General features: G+C 37.1%; 1 protein-coding gene across 1 annotated transcript in view; it reads left to right on the top strand.

Annotated features, from left to right (window-relative positions):
• Window positions 1-21,882, top strand: part of BRD10 (bromodomain containing 10) — a 54,598-nt gene that overhangs the window by 19,516 nt on the left and 13,200 nt on the right. The window contains exons 6-7 of the mRNA XM_069001210.1: window positions 4,956-5,045; window positions 17,088-17,203. Of these exons, the coding sequence (XP_068857311.1) occupies window positions 4,956-5,045; window positions 17,088-17,203 (206 nt within the window). The remainder of the gene's footprint in view (window positions 1-4,955; window positions 5,046-17,087; window positions 17,204-21,882) is intronic.

The raw sequence follows: 21,882 nt of genomic DNA, 5'->3' as shown, positions 1-21,882 counted from the left end.
AGTGTTACGGCACTTCAGTTCTAAGTTGCTCTCTATGTGTGCAAGGCTGCTTCCATTGAAGTTCTCCTTTGGCTATCTTTTTTTTTCTTCAGAAAGCAATCTCTGCTAGTTTGGCCAGTAGACTCTCGCTGAATCATGACTGTTTTGTAATACCGTCACCCTGAATCAGCTGATTCCATCGTTATCATGTGTTTCAGATGGAACTAGTAGAATTTCTGGTGTTAAAAATGGTTAGTAGCAGTCAGTGTTGAGAAACAACTCATGTTTAAGTGTAAACTGACTTTGTCTATATTGTAATGGGGGTGAGTAAAATGTTTCCTAATAGCTCCAAAAATAGGTGTGGTGTCTAAATTTTTTTTTTTCCAAGCACATTACCTGCATGCCATGGATATATACAGTAAGGTTAGAAATAAATTCTTACATAATTAAACTATTACAGTTAAGTAGTCTGTCTAAAACACTGTCTAAAACTTAGCCCAACCTTTTAGCTTTAGTAGATAAAACATAGGTACATTTACGTATCTAAGTGTATATTAATTATCATCTGTAAAACCTTACATTAGAATGTAATAAAATACTTCTGGCTCTTTTGATCAAAGCTAGGACTCATATCTGTTTTAGGTGAGGCTCAGACTGATTAGTATTGAGCAGTTTAATCTTATTGAGGAGCTTTTTAACAGCAGTTTTTAGCAACTTAAGCTGACTCTTTCAAGAGGTATGACTGTTAGAAGAATTTGCAAATATTAAAATGTTTGTATTTGGAAGAATACTTAGACTTTTGGAGTCTGGTAAGGTGTGCTTCAATACATTCTTCCCCACATGCATGAATGGCCAAACTATGAAATGATGTAACTGGTTAAAAATGCAAGTATATTTTTCAAATGCTTGGTAAAACAGCTTAGAGCTTATAGGCCCTGTGAGATATGCTGGAGGGTATAACCACAAGAAGAGGGTATAACCACAAGAATATTGCTATTCACGTCTACCCATCAGTTCTTTTGGAGTGAAAGTTAATAAATTAAAAAGTATAACATGTTCCCTACATATGCAGCCTTCATAATATGCAGCCTACAAATGTAAAAAAACCCCAAACCCAACCAGAAGGCACTTTATTTTGTAAGATTAGGTTCTATACTTAAGTATAGATAGATCTTTTACCTGAAAATTATGACTTAGCTTTAGAGCTGAGTAAATTACTATTAATAAGTCTTCTAATGTGTGCGGTGACACAAATCAAAATCAATTACTAACAAAAATTCAGGAGATGATAGTGCTACCTAATCTAATATTTAGAATGCCATTTTTATAATATATAGCTCAAGGCTGCTTTAAAAAAAACCCACAAAACCCCTAAAAGCAACCAAAACAAAACAAACTCAAATCAAAAGCAGATGCAAATTAAATGCTTTTTACCAAATAAAAAGGCACAAAAACCAAGTCCTGGTTTTAATATTTTAAAAATTATCGGAGAAGTGAGTTTACAGCTTCATAGATCATGATTTAGTTGTCTCTTGCTTATTATTGAGTTCCAAGCTACTTATTACTGTTGCTCATTAACATTTTAAAGAAATTAACAGTAATTGCACTGCTGTACAGAAGGGACATTAATGTGTTTTGGGGTTTTTTTCCAGTTACAGAGTACATTTAGGTTTGGTAACCAGTACTTCCCTCAGTCTTTTCTCCTTTCACCTCATGTACATTCACACCTAGCCATATGGACCTACATGTATGATAATTAAGGAGAAAAGGATCGTGAACACTCTGTTTCAGTGTGTCTTGAACAATTTCAGTTTTATCAGCTGTGGTCTATATTAAATGCAGATCTCAAAAGGGGGATATCTGAACGTTTTCCACGTGTAGATATCAGTGATAAAAGAGCAGCTTCGTAGGAAATGCAATTATAAATAACAGTCATTACACAAATAACCTGAAATAAAGATAAGACCCTGTTCAAGTGTGTAAAAATTGTGTGAAAAGTTTGTCTGAAGTTAAGGGGGCAAGGAAAGACATCAGTGATCTGGGGGAGTACACTAGGTTTGTATTTATCAATAGATCCACAGATTAGATATGGTTCTATGATGCTAAAGAGTTCATTTATAAATTGATTACAGGAGAGTCCCAAGCTGGAGTGGAGCTTGGTTCCCCGTCTTTCCTTTAAAAGTTCAGGGGGGACTTCTTTGTATTTCTTCCTTGAAGTTTTAGGAGTCAATGAGAGTCTTTGAGAGATTACTGAGATCTGAGGTTGTATCATAACATGAAAGTTGAACACTGAATTTGAAATTTTACTGAATACTGAGTACCTGAAGCTTCCACTCTACACAGTTGAAAAACAGGATGCTTATTGCCTATGAAAAATAAGTCCCTATGTAGTAAGTATTGTGCTGGATGTGATGGTGTCTGTGTTGCATGTACTCATGTTAACATGTACACAACTAATGAGATTACATTAATGTGAATGTTTACAACCTGAATCTTTAAGCCACCATGTAGTGTTCTAGAGAATAGGGGCAAATATTTCACTCTCTCTGGTATTTGAAAAAGGAAATATTTTTTCACTTCTGATTATTTTTTTCATGATAAGTGATTAGAAAGTGTGTTCTTCAGGAGCCATATGTGAAACTGCCAGTAAGCTATCAGAATCTGACAGAATTATTAGATTGTAACATTAATACTTTTTTTTTTTTGCCTTAATGTTAACTTACCCATAAAAACATACAAAACAAGTCAGAAGGCAATCTTGTTTGCAGGAAATTGAATTGCTAAGTTCCACCAATTACCAACCATGAGCAAAGAACACTGAAATATAAATAAGAATTTCATTGGGAGAAATAGCATCTAGAGTCCATATCAAAATGATCATGTGAAGTACACTTCGTTATTTTCATTACTGTTTTTTTCATCCTTTCTTCAAAATACTAGCTTCATTCTATAAGATAGGAAATGTTAACCATGTGAGAGAAGTTTAAGAATTAGCTTCTTCCCAGTCAGCATGCATCTTTATTTTCTCATCTCAAGTCATACTGTGAATGAAAAAATCAAAGTTTTTTCTTGAACCCTTTTTATAGTGCTTTTCAGTACAGTATTGGAGTATTTCAAATACTAAACTAATTTTGACCGTAAATCCTCCAAACTCAGCTGCTGTTACTTTCCTTGTTTTACCAGTAGGTAGTTGACACAGAGTTATGACCCTCAAATGTACATCTCATCGGATGAAAATTGTGACTTAGAGATTTGATTACTCTTGCCTGTCACCCCCAACCCCAAGAAAGTTAAACTTTATTTATTGGCATTGTTTTTCCCATTGATGTAGTTTGTATTGGTCACATAGGAAAAATAAAAAGCAGCAATAAAATTTAGTAACTGAATTGTCAGGTGTATGTATAGTCAAAACAAGTGGATTATAATTGTGTAGGGAAAACTTTTATCCATGCCTTTATTGACTTTTGTCAAGGACTTTGTGATGTACTTTTTTGCTTAATAATGCAGTGTCATAGGTTTCTTCACAGGCCAGACAAAGCCAGTATTTGGCTTCAGTTTATATTTTATGTATTATATGTATTCAGTTTGTATTTTATGTATTCTTTAAGTGCAGGACGTGCATGTTGAACCTAGTAGAGTTGCACATTAGTAATTCTGTTTTCTGGGTCAAGAGAGATACCTTCCTAAGCAAATTTTGTATATACTGTCTGTGGCAAGACACTGCAATTTCCTTATTAATTTCCTATTCTAACATGATAAATGAGAAAACTGTAAGCTTTGGTTTGAGTCACTCCATTTCCTCAATGCTTCAAATGCACACAAATGTTACGAAAATAATGGCATGTGTGCATTAGAGGTTTCTGAAATTTGTTTTGCTAAAAGTGTCGATTCAGTGTTTTAATTGTGACTAGCAAAGGTGCTTTTTCAATATGAATTTGCTGAAAATCTGGAACTGCACATGAATTTGAAATAAAATATATTGTTATAAATTGCTGATTTGGAAAAAATACTTAGCAGTTGCTTGATAAAAATGTTTTAATGTTTAGGGTGAGTTTTGTATGGGGTTTTTTTATTTAATTTTCTTAAACTTTTTCAACATGTTTTCAATAATAAGGTTGTTCAGAAAAAGCAAGTCTTTCTTAATATTGGATAACCTGAAAGAACCTAACATCTTAATAATGTCTAGTTTTTTAAGTCTTAGCTTGCCCTAGATGATGGTAAGACAAAATACGTAAGATCACCTTTGTTTGACAGTTTTTTCAAGAAAATATCGTCCATTTTCTGAAAGGAAAAAAATGTTAAAAGCTGGTTTCTAAAGACAAGAATAAGAAGAATGTAATACTTTTTCAAAACGTATGTTAAGTAGGTAGATTTGGTAGATGACTAGGCTGCCTTAGAATCATCAAGGTTGGAAGAGACCTTCAAGATCATCCAGTCCAATTGTCCCCCCAGCACTACCACTGTCACTCCTAAATCACCAAACCCCATCACCAGATCCAGATGCCTCTTGAACATATCCAGGGTTGGAATACTCTGTGTAAGCATTTAAAGGTATGTTCAGGAAAAGTTGTAACAAGTGTTATAACCACAGCATACTACAAAGCTAGTATACTTAGTTCACCAAGGACTTGTTTGATACTCAGAGCTGTTCTAACTCATTACTGTACTTGAGACAAATTTGGTGGTTGTTATTCACAGAAGTTTTAAGAAAATACCTATATTTTGAAATGGAAGCTTACAGGTAGAGATGTGGTTTATGTCTGAAGAATAAGAGTATTTTCTTCTTAGATTTTCTTCCTCTCAACAAGTCCTGGTTTTTTGTTTGTTTTTTTTTTTTTTACGGTTAAAAATACTATGAGAAAATAAAAATCACATGGTGGCACTAAGTAATAATGTGCTTTTAAATTTTATTTAATTTCATTGTACATTTTCCAAGTCCCACATCACCAAGTGTTTGTGTTCATTTGTTTTTTTAGCTTATTTGCACTAATCTTGATGAACTCAGGGAATTAATCACAAAGATTGAGAATGAACTCAAAGATCTGGAGGACATTAAAAAGAAATCGGTATGTGACGTTAAAAGCTTTCTCTTGTATGGATATGAAACAGTGCCAGTTACTTGCTGAGGCCTGTCAACTGAAGTTTTTTATGCTGTTCAGTAACTGCATGAAACATCCTAAGGCTGATACCTGGGGACTGTAATCTTAATCTTTTCTGTATATAATGCTCTGTTCTCAATGTTTTTATGATAAGTGAATTCAATAACTGTGTTAGCACTTTTCCCTGCTGAAACAAACGATGGATAGTGGTAATACCTTAGAATGAGTCGTTCATTTCCATTAAACATATGACTATTTTGCCCTGAGGACAAATTCTTCCCAACAAATAATTACAGGATAGAATTCTTGTATCTGTCTATGCAGTGTTGATCAGAACTTCGAGTGAGATAGAGTTCTTAATTCCTTTTTTTGGCATGTGTTATTAAAATTTACTTTGTTTAATATTTATTGAAGGAGTTTGTACCAGAAAGCATGCTGTCTAGCTTTTGATATCAGATTGAGATACAAATTTTACCAATATACACTGGATCACTGAGTCTATGCAACTGAAAACCTCAAAAGAGTAACAGATAAGAGAATTCAGCATGTTTGGGCTTTTGTAGGAAACAGTGATTCTAATTAACTTGATGAATGGGTTTAAAGACATGACTACTACTCATTTAAACATCCCTCTACAGTGAACTCTCACTACTTTTTTCATTGTAGTTCTGTTTATTGAACCTTTGGTAGTAACTTCTGTGGTGGCATTTCTATGAAAAAGAAGTAGATAGAGGTGTTGATTTTTCTGTATGTTAGAAATTAGGCTGCTTTTAATTCAAGTGAAAGTTTATAGTCCCATGCAGAATCAATGTATTCTTAAGTTATTTAAATAGGGGAGAGAGATGTGGTAGGAGAGAGACAATATAAATTAGGATTCTGAAAGACAAGTATCAGGGGAGACAATTAGCATAATAATTGTTAATGTAGGCAAAGGAATAATACCAGCCTAATCTTGAAATTATTTTGTACTTGCTAAATTTCAAACTGGTTTTATCATAAGAATTCCAAGAGATCATCAAAAAAGCTATGTCAGCAACAGGATAAAAAGCCAAAAATGAGAGTGTGCGGCAGCGTATCAATAATCTTAGTATAGATGAGACTTTCAGTCTGCTAGTAAAACTGCAGGAGCAAGACTTCTTCAAGGGTGGACAAATGCTAAATATGTCATAATTGCTCTTCAAACTGAAATCTGATAATGTCATTATGTAAGTAAGTTGCATGACTTCAGCAGGAATACTATGTTTAGTTCGAATTGCACCATCTTAAAAATACCAAACACTTAAGTACAGGGGAGTTAAGATACAACTCATTCTGCATTCAGAAGTTACGAGGTAAGGACAATTTTTCATTGTGCTTTTGTAGACCTATCAGATCACGATTCTGGATCTCTAAACACTTGTGTTGTTAGAAGTTTTATGTAAAGAAAAAGGGTTAGGATTAATTGCTGAAGAAGCGGTTGTAAGGAAACAGTAAAGCGAGATACTGATTTTGAAAAAAATAATTATCAGAGAAACTTCGTGTTTACCTTTTAAACATACAAATAGAAAGGTACTAAATTAGGTGAATAATCATAAATTTGACTTGCTAAAATGAGGTTTTGCTTTGTAAGGAAAGTCTTTAGGATTTATTTTTGATGTCTAACACAACATGTAATTGTGTTAACTATCTAAAAACTGGAGAAAATGCAGACTTCCATTCTTCAGCTCTAACCAAATGACATTGTCAGTTTCAGAAGCATCCAGAATAAAGTTTGGTCAGTTTTTCTGAAGTGCATAGTCTGTTAAGTAAAACATTTTTTTTAATTTGATAATGGAAATTTGACCTAATGTGAAGGTTTATTTTAATATGATGGCACTTACATGCTGTTCATGGACTTCTTTCTTGTTTTGACTGAAAGGTGGTGATGTTCTTACTACTTCATGATAATTTAATATTGATTTTTGTTTGCAATAATGACCTGGGTGAAGCCATAGGAATCTTTCTTCTTCACAACTAATCTCCTTGGTAATTTCAGTTGCAGTAGTTGCTAGCACATGATACTGAAAAAAACCTTCAAGGCAAGCTTTACTGTTATGTTAAATACTAACACATATTACAAGTACCACTTATTTAACTTCATATTAAGCCTTTCAAGTATAACCTTTTTTTAGTCGTAACCTCCCTTTTGTTACCTAGAAGACCATTCTAGAGAATATAAAAGGAATTCCTTCTCCTGAACTTGGAAGTAGTGGAGAGTATAATGAAAGAGCTGAGCTACAGTACCTTTTTAATATGAATAAACTTACACTATTTTCCCTCATTTTTTGTAGGTAGTTGGACTGGTTGTATCTGATACTTTTCAGAACATCAACTTGGGACAACAAATGACACGGCAGATTTTTGTTTGGCAAGTTAGAAGAAACTTAGAATAGGGTTGTGTAGTAGAAAATAATGGATAATTTTAAATTTTGGCATTTTTACAAGTTTCTTTTAGAACAATACAATAATAAACCTGTTGGAAAATATTTTCTCTGTTTGGTTGATTAGTTTGGTTCTCTACTCTTGTACACCTCTAAAGTCTTTTGAATTAGGTATGAGTAGTATTTTTCCTTTTAAAAAGCCTTATGCTTTTTCTTGATTACTGGTGAGTTTGTTATACCCACGATGAGATTTGCTTTGTGCTAGTTTGCTGCGACTGTTAAGAGTGGAAAATTAAATTTGACCTCAGTTCTTTAATTTTGAAGAGTTCCCCTCTGCTCTTGAAGTCTAGCCACAGTTCTGAAGTGATGCTGCAATTTCACATAGGCTTTCAACTGACATAAGCCAAAACTGCTGCCAAATAAATAGTTCCTACTTCCTGTGTCTCTGGAAGCTCCTATTTTCTGTCCTATCCCATGAGAGAAGGTAGCAAAATTCTTTGTTCAGTTGTGTGGTGAGAGATTGTGATAAACCAAACTACTTATTTCTGCTGGTGATTTGTTTGTAAGCCAGACCAGTTTTCTAATGCAATTTATCATGGAGTTGCAAATATACCTGTGCTTGTATTCTGCTACAGGTTGAGTGGTCCTTGTAAGAACAGAAACAGCCATCTAACAGGATGAAAGTGGGCAAGAGAAAGTGGGACTGATTTTGACAGAAAAAGTGCCTTTGTGTGGCAGGTGAAGTTGTATGTGATATTACTATCGGGGTGCTCTAAAAAGTTTATTCTTCAGCTACTGAACAGTTCTTCTCCTTACCACATATTACATATCCAGAGGGAGAGGAGAAATCAGTTAGATTTACTATTTGTTTAAGTACCTGACTAGAAATAAGAGTGTGAAAGGTGCAGAAAGGGGACTTAAAGTTTAATGTGTTGTGCACTGCCTAGTGAAAGGCTGATACCCTAGGGAATGTCTAAGCTAGAGTATCTTCTAGGTCTTGTACATTGCTTAGGACATGTGAAGCAGCATCCTTTAATTTTAAAATAGTGTGGCTAAAAACTGGAGTAAAAGTTGAATCAATAGGAAAAAAAACAGAATTTACAGCAACAAAAATTAGATGGTAGTAGAAATTAGGTCTCTTTTGTTGCTAGTACTTACATAGAAAAGATGTGGGTGAAATTACAAGCAGTCAGTAGATAATTATAAACCTGAAGTAGAGGAACATACTGGCTAAAAATTCTATTGATATTTTGTTGCATTTTTACCTCTTGTTTGTTTTTGTAAAATTTGGGCTTGATATATAATATGTGTGACCATTCTGTTGAATGTGACCTCCTAGACATTTGCTGTAACTAGCAAGTTGACCAAGGTATGCAAAGTAGCTTAATTCCACACTTGCAGTGGTATTGCTGAAAAAATAATTTTGACAAACACGTGATAGGGAAGCATTTTGCTAGTGTATTTAGGATCACAAGAAGACTTCTATCTAATATATGAAATTTCTTTTATGAGAAGAGGCAGTAAAATAACTCATTCTGTCAGATCAGTACGCAAGTTAACAACTATCAGTCTGTGGCGTTTTGGATCCCATTTTTCCCTAGGTCTTCTCTGTCTGGTCAAATCAGTGGAAGTTGCAGTGTGAATTGAAGTCTTCTTACTGCCTTTCAGATAATCAACTTCTCTTGTGATCTGAAGTGATTTTCTGTGTGTGTGAAACTGTTAATTAAGCTACTTAGTAGATCAGTTGCATGTACTTAGCTGTTGCATATCATAGCAGAAATTTATTTTTCATTTTTAAATTTTTTTCAGACCCTTCTTGACATTGTGTAGTATTAAAGTGACAGGACTGCGGGTACTTGTATAAAATAATGAACTTAGGGCTTTTTTGCAGGTGCCAGCTGAACTTGCAGTAAGATTAATGGGGTTTTTAACGTGAATGTGGAAAGATTTCTTGTTTATGAAGTGCAAGACTTTATTTTCGTAGCACCATTGGATTTGAATCATGCTGTCTAAGTCTGATGGACTAATGCATAGCTGTCTAGGAGGTGAGACGGGAGGCTGGAGTCCAGGATTCCCACAGTTAAGCTGAGAAGGTTAAAATGAATAAAGGGCAGTACCTTCCTGAGAAGCAAATCACATTGTCCCTATAGAGAGAGAAAGTTGGACAAAGGTTAAGGGAAGGAGAATTACTTAGTCAAAGGACACCAGGCAAGGTAACAACTAATTATGGTTTGGAGAAAAGGCTGTGAAGGTTTTATAGTTTGCAGAGGTCTGTAACATCCTGATGTTCTTGTCTTAGTAGAGTCAAAGTAAAAAAAAGTAAAATCCTCCCTTTTCAAGGTTTTATGTTCTGCTGTTGTTCCTGGAGTTTATAATGAGATGGTCCCAGGAGGTTGAATGCCTTTGTCTATCTTTGGAAGTGGATATTGGTTTTTGGCAGGTGAGTCAAAAGATCTGAAAGCAAACTGAGGTTTTCTGCAAATGTATTTCAGAGCCTGCCTGAAAATTTAAAGTGAAAAACCCACTGATTTAGGTCAGAAATATTTAAAACCTCAGACAGAAATTAATTTGTGGGGTTATTCAAAGGAATATATTGATCCAGGGTGGAACATACTTCCCTTGTCTGATTATTTTTTTTGAGATTCCAAATAGGGTGCTGTTAAATTTGTTCCTGGGAGGTGTAAGCATCTAAACTAGAAGACTGCTTTCTGAGCTTTTTTATTGATTGGCTACATTTTATTTTAAAAATATGTTAATATGTGGGAAAAAGAATGCAAAATGGTTCATTTAAAAAGTTTATAAAATTTTCCCTCTCTGTTCAGTGAAGAAATGGGAAAAACTGTCACATGTTTGAAAGTGTTTGGCAGGGAAACCGTCTTTAGACAAGACTGTACAGGGACTTCCGAAGAACTTCCCTTCAGCAGAAATTCATGTAAACATCAGAAATAGCTTAGGGCTCTTACTAATATTTTAGTCAATCAGACCTTAATTTTAGAAACAATTAAGTGGAAAAACCTACTGTGTCTTTTCATTTGGGGCCCAGGGAGACATTTTTATTTTTGGATTAAATCTTTTTCAGTTTTTATTCAGAGGTTGACTTCCTTCCCCCCATTCCTGCCTCCTCTTGTCCTGACCAGTTCCTCCCTCCCCAATGAAATATGTACTATGCTTGAGACTTTTGGATGTAAACAGTTTTCAGTTACACTTGTTTTCATCAGCTTTACTATATTTACGTTAATGTACACACAAACAGAAAATACTATAATCTGAGAAATCTGTGTCTGCACACACATTTGCAGGTTTAAACTGCAGGTAAAGAGAGCTACAATAAAAGAGACACCAATAAATACTTAGAGTTTGCGAGTATTAATATACACACTTGAAGTCTTGCAGCTGGAACGGTTCCTATTAATTCAAGCCTGGGTTCTCTGTTAGTATGTAGCTTCATCTATAACGTGTCTAACACTCTCTTTTTCCACCCTTATCCTGAGCACTTGGTTTGTGCTTTAGTCACTTCCAGATACTGTTATTGCTTCTCTGTGTCTTGCCTGCATCTCTTGAAAACACTAATATGAGCCCAAAATACTGAATTTTGAGACAGAAATTTACATGTTTACATCCATGCAGCTTCTTGTACTTCTGAGGACAGATGGAAGATGTGGAGCATTTGTAATATTTAGTTGTTTAATATGAATGAATAAAGCCAATTTTAGGCTTCAATTTTTGAAATCTTCTCCACAAGACTTAATTTGTCTTCTCTGATATTTTTAACTTTGGCTTATCTCACTCACATTCAATATTTTTGTCAGTCTTCAGTTTTTCTTAGCTTCTCCAGCTTTCTGTCTTTATTGTCTACTTTTTTCTCAACTATTTTCTCTCAATCTTTCATGCCTTTCCTTGTGTGACTGACTAAACCTTCAATAAATGTATGCTAACAAGCTTTAAGTCACTTTTACCACATACCTTTCTACAGTTCCAAATGTGAAAGTGTGGGTTCTGCATCAGAGGTGAATGTGTACTTATACATTTTTGTCACAGAAATACTACTATGTATTCAGAACGTTTCACAGTGCTTTGGATTTTGGTCAGTTTGTATGTTGTTTTGAGGAAATAATTCAAGGCATTCCTGTCAGCACACAGTCATAGCAAAACAGCTGTTTTTAAGATGCTCAGCTGAAGAATAAAGACACACTTACATATTCAGAGTTAATGCAATAAAATACTCAGATATATGAGAGGGAGTTAAGTAAGATCTTAACAACTTAAAAGACATAGCTTTTTTGTAAATAGTTTAAGATACTGCATACATCAAATTTCTTTTTAAGTTGCAGAAGTGTAAATCAGTTAATAACTTTGAAGGTCTTCTAATGGAGGAGTAAAATGTGACAATTCAGTGCTTGAATAATTTCATAGTTCTGAGTTCAACAGTAAGTTCATCCTGATGATAAACTTTCTGTTGTGTTTTTGTGGTTTATATCTTTAAAAAAAGTGTGACATATTGATCAATACAATGATGATTGTGTAGTAATTTTCCCTAAAGAAAATTAGAACATGTAGCTAAACATCTGAATGAAAAGCCATTTCATAGTAATGAACTAAATCAGAGCTAAATCAGGAGACAAAGACAGTCTTGGTAGCAAGAAATTCATTGCACTTCGTTTTGGTGGTGTTGGTTTTTGTTTTACTGTATTTGCTTGTAGTGTATAAGAAGAGAGTATGAGATGCCATTTTAGGATATAACTTGGTGCGATCAGATATCTAGGTCATGGAAGTGCAAGCTGGACTCAGGATTTTTCACTAGTTGCTGGTAAATGCTCAAAGATAAAATTGATTCAGAGATGTCATAAGTGAATTTGTTCTATAATTTACTACAAGTCATTCTTTCTGACTCTGCTTAATCCCAGTCTTCAAACAGTGTCAGAAGTTAGCTGTTGATATACATTTATAATGTTCAGAATTATGTTGCTGAAGGTAAAATACAAGATAGTAACTTTCAGGAAATTTATTGTACAAGATAACTCTAAGCATTTTCAAAATTAAAACACTTTCAGTAATAGATGAGTTTGCATAGTATGAATACATGATCTTGTAATGCATTCTTATTCAGTCAAAATTGGAAGTAAGTGTAGCATTTGGCCCATAAATCAGTTATTAAGAACATTCAGCATTAATCCATATATGATTTGAAAAAGTTACTGATCTCTTTTCTTTAGGTATCTGGTGTCCAAAGCAGCTGGAGATCACCAACTCCCTCTCTGTGTGACATCACTAGAAAACGCTAGACTGGTGATGTCACACATACCACAGAACCCCGCAGCAGAATGGAGCAGGCCTACTAAGGGTAAGTTTTCTCCCTCCACCACCACCCCTTTTCAACAATATTGCATTGTTTTATAAGATTACTAATTTTCTTTACTTTATGTCCCTGGGATAGAAAGTAAAGATTACAGACAATCTTATAAAACTGCATAATATTGTGGTGTTGTGTGTGTGTGTTTATTTAAAAGCAAAACAAAAACTCTTATAAAAAGTTCAGTCCTTACCCCATGTATCAATATCCTGGCTCCAGTCTGCTTTGGGGTTCCATGATAAGTATACCAGAATAATGTATGCTGGGGCATCAATCACAGAGAGTGGAGTCAGCATTTCCTGGCTGCTCTGGATGTCAGAAACCTTGTTTTAAAAGGTAAGTTTTCAGTTGAATGTGTTGAATGTGTCTGCATTTATATGGAAACATTCAGCCCATTTCTAAAATGTGTTTTCATTGTGTTTGCATTTTTGAAATTTACTTACAACTTGACACAGCACAAAGTCGTATTTTACATTTCCCTGTTTAGTCCTTTTTTTCTCTTTTTATTTTCCTGTGTTAATACCTTATATTGTGTTTCTAGAAAACAAATAGTGTCTTGTTTGTCACTACTTGGAACAAGATGGTAACTAAATTCTGTTTAACATCATTCTCAGTGATCTGGACAAGGGGTTCAAGGGCACCCTCAGTCAGTTCACAGACAGTACCAAGTTGGGTGGGAGTGCTGATCTGCTGGAGGGTAGGAGGGCTCTGCAGAGGGATCTGGGCAGGCTGGATCGATGGGCCAAGGCCAGTGGTGTGAGGTTCAACAAGGCCCAGTGCTGGGTCCTGCCCTTGGGTCACAACAACCCCAGGCAGCGCCACAGGCTGGGGCAGAGTGGCTGCAAAGCTGCCCACAGGAAAAGGACCTGGGGGTGCTGGTGACAGCAGCTGAACATGAGCCAGGGTGTGCCCAGGTGGCCAAGAAGGCCAATGGCATCCTGGCCTGTAGCAGCAACAGTGTGGCCAGCAGGACCAGGGCAGGGATTGTCCCCCTGTACTCAGCACTGGTGAGGCCACACCTCAAATCCTGTGTTCAGTTCTGGGCCCCTCACTCCAGAAAAGACACTGAGGTGCTGAAGTGAGACCAGAGCTGGGGAAGAGTCTGAAACATAAATCCTGTAAGAAGCAGATGAAGGAGCTGGGGGTGTTGAGCCTGGATAAAAGGAGGTTCAGGGGAGACCAGAACTGCCTGAAAGGAGGGTGTAGCCTGGTGGGGGTTGGCCTCTTCTCCCAGGGAACAAGTGCTGTATGTTCCTGATGAACATATACTTTTGGAGGTCCAGCCTGAACCTCCTAAGCTTCAGTTTGTAGCTGATCTCTTACATTATATCATTTGGTATTTCTAAGAATTTGCAACACAGACATTTGTGAAAACAAGTTTATTATCTACAGAAACTATTAGGCAGCTATATAATAGGGAGTTAACTCATAGCTTTATCAATTATTGATTTGCCTTCCCCCTGGCCCCCCAAATAAAAGACAAACACAACACTGTGTTAGAGAATCAAATTGCATATGAAAAGAATTGCTAAATTTTGTAGTGATGGGTCTTAAGGTTATATACATTTTTTTAATATCTCTTTTTACTATTTAGTATTTAAGGAATAATAACATCTAACCTTTATGGGTTTGCACAGAAAACCAACTGAACCACAGTAATTTAAAAGATAAGGATTTATTTTTATTCCAATCTTTCTTGGCCTGTATTAGTTCTGTCTTGACTACTTCTGAGGAAAAAAGATTCTTCTCATGGCTTAAATTTGTCTATGCTTCCATTAACAGGTTTATTGTTAAAACCCCAAAACCCCACTAAGAAAAGTAATTGAGATAAAATGAAATAATTAATTTATGTTTTTTAAAATTATGTTGCTATAAAATTTTCATTAAATTAGTTGGAAGTATGGTTCCTCTCTGCCTGTTTCTCCACCTTGTTGAGGTCCTTCTGAAGAGTTGCACAGCTCTCTGGGGTACTGGCCACTCCTTCCAGCTCTCCATCATCAGTGAACTCACTGAGGAGGTATCTGCCCCTTCATCCAAGTCACTGACGAACAAGTTAAACAATACTGGACCAGTATTGACCCCTTGGGGACAGCTCTAGAGACAGGCCTCCAACTAGAGCTAGATGTAGAATTAGGGACCAGGAATTGCTTAGGTTTTTATGTTTGTTTTTGTAAGCAGAGAGAAAAGTAACATATTTGGGGTTTTTTAAGTATTAATGAAGTCAGTAAAGTCTTGAAGTCTGTTCTTGACTAAACATATTGTACATATGCTGGCTGCATAACAGTTGCTGCTTCAAATTTATTCAGTGGTTAGCTGATATTTATCTTTCTTATAAAAACTCTTTTTTTTTTCTGCTTGAGCCAAGATCTTAGCCTTATTTAAAGACAAATTAGTCTCAGAAATCAATAATTTCTTGGGTTTTTTACTTTGCAGTGATTTTTAATATCTTTTCAATATTACATTTTCACACATCTTCTTTGCTATATCAACTACATGTACAGCATTTCTGTTTCACAGTAGTAGTAGCATTGGGTTTTTTTGCTATTTGATTTTTGTTTTGAGGCAATGCACTAATGCTCTGTAGTATATAAATTCATTCTTTTAAAACAGTCTGCAAAATGTTTTGTTTATCTTGCAAGAAAAAGAAATATGTGCACATAATATTCTTTCATATGTTAACAATTAGTTCTGTTGTTTGCTCACATTAAGAGATGATTCCAAATGCCCTGGTAGGCTACAGTATGCACAAGGTTTGGTTTTTGTTGTAGTGATTAGTGACAGGTTTACACATGTAACTGACTACAAGAGAAGGAAGTTATAATACAGTTTACTGGCTTGTCTGTGTATTCAGCAGTGATTGTTGTGTGGTAATGTAGCATAATTACCTACTTAAAATCTTTGCTTTTGTAATTTTAATTCAAGCATGAAGGTAACTATTTGTTTTGTTATGTAACATGTAAATGATTATCCATAAAAAAATAGATACCCGGTCTTCAAACAAGCATTCAACATGAGTGATCTTGCTGTACATTGGAGAGATCTGCTGAAATGTGTAGAGAGAAATTGTTCCAAAGTCCTTAGGAAGATCAATCTTGTAGACTGCTGAAAGGCAGCCGTGACAAGCTTTATCCAGATTTTCCTGCCTTACGTTTCTTGATGTGCTAGACCACAGGAAGCTGTGAAGGATATGTGCGCTATCAAAAGCTAAATATATATATGAAATGAGTAAGTTCCCAAGTCTTGCTTCTTTTTCTTGCAGAACCATAGTCTCTTTACTGTTTTAAATCTTCTCTAACCAGTCAAGAGCTAAAATCCTCATTTACATAAAATGCACAGTTACTAGAGTGGCAGAAGTGCTATACCACATCTCTTTTATATCAGTTACATATATATGCATTGTTCAGTCTTTTATGCGGTGAACTACAGAATAAGGTTTTGGGAAGAAATATGTACAAGGGGTTTCTGTGAGTGCTATGGGGTGTGTTCTGTAACACCAAGGCCAGCATGATTGTCATTTCCTAATGTCTTCTCTCCTTATTCAGACTTTCTAGATTTATGAAAACATGAATATAAGATTACATATATCACTTTTGAAAATAAAACTTTTTAATTATACATTTTAATTAAAAGCTTAAAGGATTTTATGTTGGAAAACTGGTCTTTGCTGCACAGTCTGTTGCTTCATGAAGGACAAATTTGCTAAACTTCTCTTTTAAAAAAGCCTTTCTCTTGAACATTCAATAAAATGTAATGGAAAAACTGTAGGATTTTTATCCTTGAAAATTGTAGTAAGTTGGGGGTTTTTTTTTGCAAATAGTAATGTTATAATTTATATCACTTCTCTTAAATTAGATTGTGGTGATGTTTTCTGTAAAAATTTTATCTCTAACTCAGAAAAGTGTACATACATGGTTGATTTTCCTGACCTGAGTTGATTACTACCTATGTTAGTTACTTATTTAAGTACTTTTAAACACATGGTGTATTTGTAGAATACTATTTCAGTTTTAATTTTGACCTGTAAAAAGTGAGAGTCCTTGCAGTATTACTTTTCCAATTAGGACATTATCCCTCTGTAGTGTTAAAATAAAAGTAATAATTTCTTACATAGGTTAATGGTATGTGTAACTCTGAAAGTTTCCAGTCTTTTCTTCCAGTTATTTTCCTTATATTAGTCTACTGGGATTATTGTAGTACTAATAGAATCTAACAAGATTTAGGTCTAATGCAATGATAAATAAATGGAATTTATGTTTTCAGGGAAGATGGTACCACCGGAAGCAAGCAGTAAAGGAATTGCATGGTACGTTGTTACGACTGCTTAATGAACTGTTACCATGGGAACCAAAGCTAATTAAAGCATTTCAAAGAAACAGGTAATTACCTGCTCTTTTTTTTTCAACAGTGGTGCATGGGATGAAAAACAGAACAAAATTCACATTTTAAAAACTGATCAATAAGTTCGCTTCTTAAATAAATAAAATGGAAATAGTTTGAGGAGAGGAGTGAGGCACTGGCAGTACTTTAGTTGGAAGAAGTATCTTATATTCCAGAGTTACTGTCTCTAAAAAATTTGAGCTTAACCCCCTATTTTTTTTTTCCTCTAAAACGCTGTAGAATCCTTAAGCATCCTGACCAATAGGATATCACAAAGTAGGATTTGTATTGCTGCATATTTGGTTAAGAGGTGCTGAAAGCCTTTCTTTAGAAAACAATACTAGGGCTTTTTAGAATACTCTTGAGTATTTACTTTCTAAAGCTACATAAATCAGCTATTAATGAATTCTCCATGGAGCAATTCTTGAAGCATTGTTTTGAAGTCTTTGTAACCCAGTAAATTAGAAATGCATCTGGAAAGAAGTATGTCAGAGGAATACGGGTGAAGCAGTGATGGGTTTAAATCTACTAAAGTGCAAGTATTAGTAACGGTGAAGGTGCTACCCTGATATAAGTCATGGAGAGATTAGATACTGTCTTGAAGCTCAGTGCCATTCCTGTCTGTTAGCCATTCAGGTATTGCTATAGTCATACCTTAGTTTTGCCATGTAGAGAATTAAAAAGCAAGGAATGATTAGAGGCTTGAGCTCTGTGACAAAGGATAGGAAAAGAGGCTGCTTCTTAAATGCTGAGTGTGAAGGAAGCAAGTTACACAGTTACATGATGCAGAGCTAATGCTGAAATGTGTGAAAGGTATTATGTTTAAAAAAACACAGGGACATACCAAAGACAATAAATTGGTTCCTTGGTAGCTCATTTTGTGAATACCATGCATGAATTAAAATTCTTATTTGGAAGTCTGGGATATTATTGAATATCTTGCTTTAAATAATGGACCCAAGTACAAGTTCTGGGTTTTTTTCTATTGTTTTCTGTTCTCATTTCTGTTCGTTTTCCTTAGCTTTTAATTTCTTCCTTTCTTTCGCAATTCAGAATCCTTCTGGAAACATGGCAGACAGTATTACTGTCAGGAAGAATTGAATTTTCCAGTATGTGAAGTTTACAATTTTATTCTTTTTGTAAATTCTGCTGTGGAATGGTTTGGTGCCCAGTATTACTTCTTGTTTGTTGAATCATAGAATCATAGAATTATAGAATGGTTTGGGTTAGAAGGGACCTTAGAGATCATCTAGTTCCAATCCTCCTGCCATGGGCAGGGACACCTTTCATACACCAGGCTGCTCAGAACCCCATCCAATCTGGCCTTCTGGGGATCAGGCTTCAACAGCTTCTCTGGACAACCTGTTCCAGTGCCTCACCACCCTCGCACTTAAGAATTTCTTCCCAATTTCTAATCCAAACCTACTCTCTTTCAATTTGAAGCCATTGCCCCTTTTCCTCTCACTACAAGCTCTTGTACAAAGTCTCTCTCCAGCTTTTTGGAAGGCTCCCTTAAGGTACTGGAAGGCTGCAATTAGGTTTCCTTGAAGCTTCCTCTTTTCCAGGCTGACCAATACCTCTTGGTCTTTCTGTACAGGAGAGGTGTTCCATCTCTTTGCTCGTCTTGGTGGCCTCCTCTGGACTTGCTCCAACAGTTCCATGTCCTTCCTGTGCTGGGACCCCAGAGGTGGATGCAGCACTGCAGGTGGGGTCTCAGCACAGCAGAGCAGAGGGGCAGAATCCCCTCCCTGGCCCTGCTGCCCACGCTGCTTTGGATGCAGCCCAGGACACGTTTGGCTCTCTGGGCTGTGAGTGCCCATGGCTGGGTCATGTCCAGCCTCTCACGCACCAGCACCCCCAAGTCCTTCTGGGCAGGGCTGCTCTGATCTGTTCATCCCCAGCCTGTGCTGACACTGAGGGTTGCCCTGATCCAGGTGCAGGACCTTGCAATTAATCTTATTAAATCTCATGAAGTTTTCCCATGGACCTCATTTCTCAAGCTTGCTCAGGTCCCTGTGGATGGCATCCTGTCCTTCAGATGTGTCAGCTGCACCACTCAGGTTGGTGTCATCTGTAAACTTGCTGAGAGTGCCCTCAGTCCCTCTATCTATGTCATTAATGATGATAATAAATAACTCTGGTTTGAGTATGGACCCTTGAGGGACACCACTTGTCCCTGATGTCCATCAGGACTCTGTGCCATCGACCACTACCCTCTGGATGCCATCATCCAACCAATTTCTTATCCATCTAACAGTCTGCTTATCAAATCCCAGTCTCTCCAGTTTAAGAGAGAAGGATGTTGTGGGGGACCATGTCAAAGGCTTTACGGAAGTCCAGATAAATGACAGCTGTAGCCCTTCCCTTGTCCACTGATGTAGTCCGTCCATCACAGAAGGCCGCTGAATTGGTCAGGGAGGACCTGCCCTTGGTGCAGCCATGCTGCCTGTCCTGAATCATCTCCTTGTGCCTTAGCACAGCTTCTGGGAGGGTCTGTTCCATGATCTTCCCAGGCACAGAGGTGAGGCTGACAGGTCAATAGTCCCCAGGGTCCTCCTTTCAACCTTTTTTTTAAGATGGGTACAATGTTTCACTTTTTCTTGTCACCTGGGATTTCAACTGACTGCCAAGACTTTTTCAAATATCATGGAGAGTGGCTTGGCAAATACATCAGCCATTTCCATCTCTTCTGTACTTTCAGGTTCTTCAGGTGATCATGAACTTGGTCTTAACTTACAGTGGGAGAGACTCTGCTCCCCCAGTCCCTATCCTGCTGTCCATCCACTCAAGGGGTGTGGAAGAAATGTTGCCCTTGAAGACTGAGGTAAAAAGTTGTTGAGTACCTCAGCCTTTTCCTCGTGTTGCTTTCCACCCTTGTTTATCAGAAGGGGTCACCTTCCTTGGCCTTCCTTTTCTGGTTAATGTACCTATAGAAGCCCTTCCTGCTATTCTTTGTGTCCTTTGCCAAGTTCAATTCCAGCTTTGCCTTGGACTTCCTCACCCTGACCCTACACAACCAGACTGGATCTCTGTGCTCTTCCTGGGCCACCCATCCTAGTTTCAACTGCCTGTGCATCTGCTTCTTTCACTTCAGTCTGTGCAGCAGTTCCCTACTCAGCCCTGCCGTTCTCTTGCCTTCCTTGCCCAGTTTCTTGCTCCTGGGGATTGCCAGCTCTTGCACTCTGTGGAAGACTTCCTTAAACATCTACCAGCTCTATTCCACTCCCTTGTCCCTGAGAGAAGTCTCCTAGTGGATCCCACTGGTTATCTCCTTGAAGAGCTGGAAGTCTGTTTTCCTAAAGTTAAGGGGCATAACTTTGTTCCTCACCTGGCCCATATTCCTCAGGACTGCAAACTCCACCAGTGCGTGATTGGCAGCCCAGGCTCCCTCCAATCTTGATGTTCAGGATTAGCTCACTTACACTGGTGCCCATAACATCCTGAATTGTATCCTCTCTGGGCTGCTGTCTATTCCCTGGCTCAAGAAGTTATCCCTCATGCTTTCCAAGAGTCTCCTGGCTTGCCTGCAGCTTGCTATGCTGCTCTCCCAGCAGATTTTGGGATGGTTGAGGTGCCCCAGCAGGAAAAGAGCCTGCGAGCATGATGCCTCCTGTAGGTGGAACAAGAAGGCTTCATCAGTAGGCTCCCTTTGATCAGGGCTCTGTACTTAAAACCATCCACAAGGTTCCCTTTGTTGCCTCGGTCCCTGATTCTTACCCACAGGCTTTTGACCTGCTCATGGCTGTTCCTCAGAGACAGCTCTTCACACTCAGTCTACCTCCTGATGTAGAGGGCAACCCCTCTGCCTCTCTCTTTCCTCACCTGTCTCTTCTGGAGAGCCTGTAGCCATCGATAGTCACACTCCAGTCACATCCCACCAAGTTTCAGTAATGGCAAGAAGGTCACAACTTTCTAGTGGCACAGTGGCTTCCAGCTTCTGTTTGTTGCCTGTGCTGCACCAATGTGGTTATAGAACACAGAACTATCATGCAGAGTGTCTTGAGTGCTATATATGAGCTGCAACTGATAGGAGTAAATTTTAGTCTGGAACAGGGTAGTTGAGATCATATGTATGTATGTGCTGGTAGCTAGAGAAGCATGCATTTGGAGTACAGGATAACTTATGAAATTAACTTAATTCAACTCATGTTTTTAGTATGTATGTTTTAGGCTGTAACCCTAGTTTATTCAACAAGGAAAGCCTGAGTGTTTCCATGACGTAACTGTTTGGACATACACATAGCATGTCCATCTGAAGAACAATGTTTACAAATCGTGGAGAGGAAAGAAAGATGGATGGGGGATTCTAGATCACTGTCTTGATCTGGTTCATTGTGCAGCTGCTAGGCAGTAGTGTAGCACAGTAGTGAAGAAAGGTGTCATGTAAAAGGGAAAAAGCAGTTGAGTAAAATTTGCTTACGGTCATGTAAACATCGATTCCCCCAGAAGTCTCACTGAAGTTTCTGTGTCTGTAGGGTGTGTCAGCGAGGTACTAACATATACTAATTGAATAACAGTATTTAACTTCTAAGCCATGAAGGGCTGGGCAGCGCTTCTTCCTCCATATGCCACAGCATGGAATAAGAGACTGGAGTTTTCCTTCCTTCCTTTGTTATTTAACTAGTAGGAGCAGACTTCATGATCAAAATCCTTTTCTTTCCCTTCTGAAAGGTCCTCT

This window comes from Aphelocoma coerulescens (assembly GCF_041296385.1).
Source record: "Aphelocoma coerulescens isolate FSJ_1873_10779 chromosome Z unlocalized genomic scaffold, UR_Acoe_1.0 ChrZ, whole genome shotgun sequence".
NCBI lineage: Eukaryota > Metazoa > Chordata > Aves > Passeriformes > Corvidae > Aphelocoma > Aphelocoma coerulescens.
This window is presented reverse-complemented; position numbering and strand designations above follow the sequence as displayed.